We start from the raw sequence: 7,629 nt of genomic DNA, 5'->3' as shown, positions 1-7,629 counted from the left end.
CCACTGAATCACTACCATTGATGGTGATTCTTGATCATCTCAAATGGCAATAGGATTAGCCCCTTCCAAACATTTGTAAGCAAAGTAAATCAATTTATTGGGTGCAAATCAAATACCAATGCAAGTAAAAATGAACATGCATAATTTTGAAGCCTATAACGTTTTTACAATTTGCTCATTAAAAAAAGAAGAAGAAGAGGAGGTAACATATTCCTTTGGTCGTAGCACCCAATAAATTAAAGATCCTCTCTCATTAAAGATCTTCTCTATCTCAATAAAGTGATTGCATAAGAACAGTTTGCACTCATCCAAAAAAAAAAAAAAAAACCTCTCTTTGCTCCCCTCACTTCCTTAATTGCTTGCTTTCTCAATTAAATCTACTTATCCCTGCAAATTTATTGTTTGGTGACTCATGGATGGTAAATATTACTCATATGGTAAAAGTTTTAGGCTTTGTTTGTTAATGTTCTTTTTGAATGGTGGTTTTTATTTTTTGTTTGAAAAAAACTGATTTTATGTAACATAACGATGAAAATAATGTTAAGTTTATTCATACAAATTTCCGGGGACGACAAGAGAAACTCAATTCAGACACCACAAATAAAGTAATGCTTAATAAGATCTTAATACTATGCAGCTATTTGTATTTATTTATTTATTATTTTTATTGTAATAACATTCGATCAAGGCTATGCAGTTGGAGGTGATCATAAAGGTTCGTGTGATGTCCACCTTTTGAACATAGCCAAACATTCTTTAGGCCTGTACTCTGGTGCTGTGTGCCCCCCACCCTGTATGTATATAACCCAACAACAATACGTAATTAGTAAGATATAAAAACAAGATTTTTCTCTAGTAAATTATATTGCAACTAAAAGGATTAAGTATTTTCTTGCCTTCACAGTTGCAAATGTCATCCGGTTGGAATAAGTCCTTGTGTAACTAATCAGGGCAATAATTGAAAATTTGTCATTTATTTATTTATTTATTTATTATATATCATAGTTTCAATATCAAACTGGAGAAAAGATATTTGAAGTTAAACGATTTTACCCTGCAACTTGGCCTTGGACAATCCAGGACCTCCAGTCATCGACAATAGAATAGTTTAAAGATCTTATCCATGCTTGAGTCCCCAGAGATGGCACTATCATGTCATGATCACCACTGTTGAACCCAGAAAATAAATAAAATAAAATCAATTACTTCTTTTTTTTAAATGGAAATGTGATAGATAAAATTACTATTGAATCAAAATTCAATTTTTCAAATCATAAACAATGAGTGATTTTTTGAAAATGCACAATTTTTTAAGTCTAAACTGTTATTTTAAAAACAAAACTGCGATTTTACTAAACACCCAATTTTTAAAAACCACGTTTTATAATTGTAATATCGATCTCACCTGTATATTAAAGATGAGTAGCCTTTAGTACTGAGGTTAACGTGATACTCAAAAGTGCTTTCAACATCTTGTGTATATGGTAATCCAGATTTGCAACGCTCCCATTCCCCTATGCTTTTGGTTCCCTGCAAAACAGAGCTCTTTATTTCTTCCTTGTTTTTTTGTTAGTTCCTCGATTGTTTTCAGTCATTTTCTTGTACCTTTCGAGTGTGAAGGGCTTTGCGGACATTATCATCGTTAGCCCAATAACGAGAAAGCAAATATCCATAATTCTACTTTGAAGAAAATAAGAAAAATAAAATCCGTAAGTGCCTGACAGATGATAGAGTACTCATTATCAACTGAAAAGAATGGAAAGCTTAGCCAATAATAATGAACCTGGTGTGTATAAATTAAGATTCAGCCTGTTGTTCCCTAGCTTTTCATTATATATAATTATATATGGATGAGCCTGTTAAGCTTCAAATAATCAATTAATGGTCCATATTGTACTATAAGATATGATTCTCCACCACTTTAATATATAACTTTTCACCACCTTGTCTATTTGGCAAGGTGGTCTCTCACTTGCTTTAGAGTTTTCTTATTTTTAAAAAATAACATAAAGTGGTGAACCACCTTACCACATATACAAGGTGGTGAAAAGTTGTATATTAAAGTGGTGGAAAATCATATCTCAACCAATATTAAATCTATTTTCCTACATGTGAGTCATACATATTCAATGGTTGATTTAAAAAAAAAAAAAAAAAAAAAAATTGTTGAAGTTGTATAGAAGTTGTAAAGGTATCATATCTCTAAAGAATTAATGGACTCATACGATTTTAAGTTTTATAAGCTAAGACTAATATGGTTGATAGAATATTTAGAAAATATTCTCTAATTAGACTTTATTATATTTTCTTTTTATGTTATAATATTTTATATTCTTGTTTATTATATTTTTCTTGTAAGGTTTATTTCATTTGCTCATTGTCTCTCAATAAATAAAGACCTATGTAATATTGTTTATTAATACTTTAATACAAGATGTAATTCTAACGCTTCAATAATACGTAAGCTTCTCTCTCTTCTTGCGCTCTTTTCTTTCTCTTTCATATACTTTTATTTATATTTTATATATATATATTTTTTACATATAACTCATCACCATAAGATTAAGAGAATAATGCAGCTGTAAGGAGGACTATAAGTCGTTCTTGAGTCCTATCAGAGTCTAATGTCACGTGACTTTTAAAATCATCATTGAATCTTGGATCAAGATCTAATAATGATTATCTCAAATTCAATGATGATTTTAAAAACCATGTGACATATATACATATATGGGAAGATACAAGGAGGACTCTTCCTAGTAACATTATTCTAAGATTAATAATATCCTATTTTCATGCATATCTTTAAGACGTCGTTGTTAGAATGTTAATTAAATAATTAACTTCAACTCAAAGTTTTAGATCAAGTAATTTAAAATAGTAGAAAGATCAAGAATGGAGAGTACTTACACGACAGCCAAACGGAGGAAGTGATGGGTCGGGGTCGAGGAACACTTTAGGATTTCGGTAAAGAGATCTTCTTTGATCAAACGTAGCCTGTGGCTTAGGAGAAGCAAAAGCACACGAAGGTTCCAAAACATGTGCAAAATTAATTCCTGAAAGACACTGTGAACGAAAGTGTTAACACATGTATTAGTTTATTTATTTTTTTTAATAGGCAAGCAAAGAAATATATTAAAAAAGCATAAGGCGGCTATAATTAAGTATACAAAAAAAACAAAACACGAGCAAACAAAAAATAAAAACAAAAACAAATACCCCTAACATCAAAGTTAATCCAACATTTTAAGTAAATGTATTAGTTTCACGTACATAGGAAGCCTACCTCATAGGAAGCCTGAACGTACTTCCAACAGTCTGAGTTTCTCTGATTTATAATTACATACTCTCCTTTGCAGGTTCTTTTCAATGACTGAACAAAATGCGGGCTAATAATTAGAAGATTATTCATTATCTTAATTTGTGCCTGATCGATGACTTGGGACATTGGAAGACTGGTATATATATATAGGCTTTGAAAGATTAATTGAATCACCTCATAGAGTTCATCAGAAACGAGTCCCAGACCATAAGCGCAAGGAATTACTGAATTGCCATCTGTTCTTTGATCAGTCATAGGATTTCCTAGTATGTATCCCTGAAAGCATGCAGTTCAAGTATTACTTGATCGATTAGCAGGTAAGTGAAAGCATTAGACTTTTTCATCAATTAATACCATTATTCTGGACATTTCTGAGATGGTTCTGGTGGATAGACATCTTGTTTATATGTCAAGCTAGCACTAATTTTGGGATGATTTGGTATAAGCTAGACACATCCGTCCACCACGCACTGTGAAATACCTCAAGGGCTATATTGTGCTATTATTAACTTGATTGTATTTGTTAAATTACTACTTAGCTTGTTCTAAAAGCTTAAGCAAATAGAAAGATGTAAATTTAATCATGTAATCAATTATTTAACACAACTCCTCACGTGTGGGCTCAAACTCCCATTTAAATAGGAACCTAATACGTGGAATATTTAATGGAAAAATAGGAGGTAAATGATGGAGTTAATGTTCGATCGAATTTAAGATCTTTAGCTCTAATACCATGTTAAATAATGGAGATTTAACATGGTATCAAAGCCAAAAGTCTTTCGAATCCCCCCTCCCCCCTCTTGTGTGGACATGTAAAAAAAAAAAAAAAAAAAAAAAGCCAAAGATCTTGAGTTTGAACATTGACTCCATCAATTCACCCCTCATTTTAATTAAATATTTCACGTGTTGGGCCTCACTTATTAAAATGGAGTTTAAGCCCACAAGTAAGGGATAGTATTAAAGAATTGATTAAATGATTGAATTTACCTTTTTATATCAGCCGAAGCTTTTGAGACAAGTAGTAATTTAACATGTTAAAGTATTGATTAAATAATTAAATTTATCTCTTTCTATTAGCTTAATTAAGATTTTGGGACAAGTGGTAATTTAACAGTTTTACAATATAAATCTTTGGAGATTTGGTTACAATCAACCTTAAAATGGTGAATATTCTTACAAGCAAACATAATCAACCCATTATGAAAAATATATATTCTAAAACTAAATGTTAATGAAATCAGAGAAAATTAACAACTATCAAAAACCTGAAGGTTTATTAATGGGCGAACACCTTCTTCATTTCCTGCAAGGCCAGAGAGCTTGAGAAAGCACCAAAGAGGACAAACAAAGAAGAATCTGTCACAAACATGATCATTGACCACCTAGACCAGTTGATCATGGTTTTGTAAAAGTTTATGGCATAACTCACTCTTAAAAGATGTTTTGAGAGAATAGAGAGATGTCTATGATTTATAAAGTGCTCAGGTTAAGAAAATTTAAGAGATGTGAGACATTTTAACACACCCCCTCACTTGTGGCGACTTTTGCCAAACACGTGTTCAACAACGGGAGGGAAAAGTTCATCATCGCAAGAAACCCGTTCTGATACATACCATGTAAAAGTCCATATGCCCAACTCACTCTCAAAAAATGCATTGAGAGAAGAGGGTTGCATATGACTTATAAAGTGTCCAGGTCAAAAAAATCTAAGCGATGTGAGACACTTTAACAGGTTTATCATTTATTCTCATACCACTTGAGATTTGTTGAACGAGGATCGGAACAGAAATGCCAGTGTAGGAATGGCCACCGACGTAGAATGCGTTCGAGACAAATTCTGGGTGTTCAATCAGCCACTGCAAAAAGCAACTAAATAATAAAAACTGCAACAATAACAATACTATTAAATCACCGCTTATCTAAAAAATAAAAATTTATATGAATGAATAAATTTAATAATTTAATTTATATTTTAATACTCCTTACGTGCGGGCCCAAACTCCACCTTAATTAATGAGGCCCAACATGTTTAATTGAAATCTGAAGTGAATAACAGAGACAATATTCCAACTCAGTATCTTTAGCTCAGAGCCTGAGGTCATAAATTCAAACCTTGACTCCGCAATTTACTCAAATTTCAATTAAATATTTCATATATTGGGCATCACTAATTAAGGGAATGTTTGAGCCTAAACCATATGTAAGGTGGATTATTAAAATATATATTAATTAAATAATTAAATTCATCACTTCCTATCCACTTAAACTTACCGGATAAGTTGTGATTTAAATTTAACATATATTCTAGCAATTACTGCATACCTTAACGAGGAATTGGTGGAGCTGGTGTACTTGTTTCAAGTCACTCGACTGAGAAGCAGCCGGGGTTCTTGCATAGGAAAATCCAGTGCCAGCGGGCGAGTCCACAAATATTATGCTAGATTCCTGTAATTCAATCAATCATCACCGTCCAAATGCACATCAAAATACTAACTAAAAAGAGGCGGAGGAAAAAAATTCACCTTTGTCCAAGAATGTGGATTTAAGACTAACTCAGGCAGGGTCCCATTGTACTCCTCTATCTTAAAATTCAGTGGACCTACAAAATTCAGAGATCAATAGTGACTTTTTCTTCTGTACGGTCAATGGCCCTGATCAATTCGGTGGATGGACTCCTGGCCTGCATCTGAGTGATCATCTTCAGGCTGGATTTTGATAAGGTGCTTATTAAAAAAAAAATTATAACTCTTAACTTTAGTTTTTTTTTTTTAAGGAAAGATAAATCTTTCATTAATCAAGAGAAAAAATGTAACTTAATTTGTGGTGATGTTATGTACCCTTCTCTTGAATGGCTGTAACTTTGTTAAGGATTTAAATTTATTTTTAAATTTTCATTTAAAAAATTAAATTTAGACAGTTAAAAAAATTATTAACTCTATTTTTTTTAGTGTACTAATCCAAATCGAGAGAGGATATATATATATATATATATATATAACCAGAAAACTCTTTACTTTTCATTTTTAACTAACAGTTTATTTTTTCGTTTGTACACCACAAATAATTAGTACTTAGAAGAAAAAAATGTCTAAACAACTAAAAATTAATAATTAGAAAGAAAAAAAAAATTTCTTTTAAATACAAATTATTAGCACGTTTGAGTGTTGAATTTTTTGAAATTTGACTTCAACTAGACAACTATAATTTAGTATACGAATTGCAAGATAAATAAAGTTGTAGAAGATGTTTAAATAATTTGACTTTATGAAATAAAAATAAAAAATAAAATAAAAATCTGATTTATTTTTAAAAAATTCAAACACTATATATACCTTCTTGTTCCCAAACATATCTGTACTGTACATGTTTAGATAACAAAATGCTACGAAGTTGAGAGGAATGAAAGCCGAATTATATTTAAAAAGCAATCTTCGCACCTATTTCAAACGCAACGCCGGTCCAGCCAGAGCAACCAGGACCACCGATTAGCCAGAGGAGGAGAGGGTCCTCTTTAGGACTCCTCTCCGACTTGGCAAAATAGTAGAAGAGCTCTACTTCCTCTGAATCACCCACTGCCACATACCTATTAATATATTATATTTTACATGCGAATTTAGTGTACGCGCGTTATTCAAATAATAAAGAAGATTAATTTATACAAATGACAATTATAATTAGCTCACCCAGTTTCAAGCTCAAATGGAAGAGGTCCACGGAAGCCAGGAAGAAACTTAACCATTGAGCGAGAGACTGCATGCTGCGAGCAAACTTGTAGGAGAAGAAGAAAAACCAACATGCGGAAGCGAAGAGAAATATGGCTGAAAAATGAACGTAGCCTCGCCATAGCATCTGGTTTTGCCATTTCCTTAATTTCTAAAGGACGTCTTCAAGAAGTACATGCATATATATATATACTCTACTTCCTTGAAGCTAATTGTGGTTTAGGAAGATCGATGTTGGATAAGAGAATGGGAACGACTAAACGAGTGGTTCATGGCGAGGCAGCAGAAGAAACGTAAGGTTACGGCTTTTCTGCTTAGAGCTAGAAGGCAAGGGCGCCGCAAGTGAGAGGGTCCCATTTCCCATATTTTATGGACCATGACAATCTTCTGTTGGGATCTGATTTTTTTTTGTTTTTCTTTCTTAAATGTGAGCTCGGGATGTAAATTAATACTAGAATATAATAATGGATGCAAGTACAAAATAGGCTAGGCAAATTAGAAAAAAGGAAATCACTTCGACAAACTATGCGAGTTGGTTGACAGGTTGAAATTATTTGAGGTGGCCGGGCTCCTGTCAAAACTGTA

General features: G+C 32.3%; 1 protein-coding gene across 2 annotated transcripts; it reads right to left on the bottom strand.

Moving 5' to 3' along the window:
• Positions 1-586: 586 nt before the first annotated feature.
• On the bottom strand, positions 587-7,184 carry LOC133871005 (serine carboxypeptidase-like 2). 2 transcript variants are annotated; one of them, XM_062308336.1, is made up of 14 exons: positions 7,006-7,184; positions 6,760-6,905; positions 5,845-5,921; positions 5,645-5,767; positions 5,076-5,178; positions 4,588-4,625; positions 3,497-3,598; positions 3,287-3,373; positions 2,911-3,066; positions 1,606-1,677; positions 1,406-1,530; positions 1,054-1,167; positions 897-942; positions 588-791 (listed from the first exon to the last, which is right to left on the bottom strand). In XM_062308336.1, exons 1-14 carry the CDS (start codon positions 7,182-7,184, stop codon positions 708-710), a joined length of 1,452 nt encoding a protein of 483 aa, XP_062164320.1. In that variant the 3' UTR covers positions 588-707. The 2 variants fall into 2 exon arrangements, with proteins under 2 accessions (XP_062164321.1, XP_062164320.1); XM_062308337.1 differs by lacking the exon at positions 1,606-1,677 and having other exon boundaries at positions 587-791.
• Between the last annotated feature and the right edge of the window lie 445 nt (positions 7,185-7,629).

The sequence above is a fragment of the Alnus glutinosa genome, chromosome 6 (assembly GCF_958979055.1).
Source record: "Alnus glutinosa chromosome 6, dhAlnGlut1.1, whole genome shotgun sequence".
NCBI lineage: Eukaryota > Viridiplantae > Streptophyta > Magnoliopsida > Fagales > Betulaceae > Alnus > Alnus glutinosa.
This window is presented reverse-complemented; position numbering and strand designations above follow the sequence as displayed.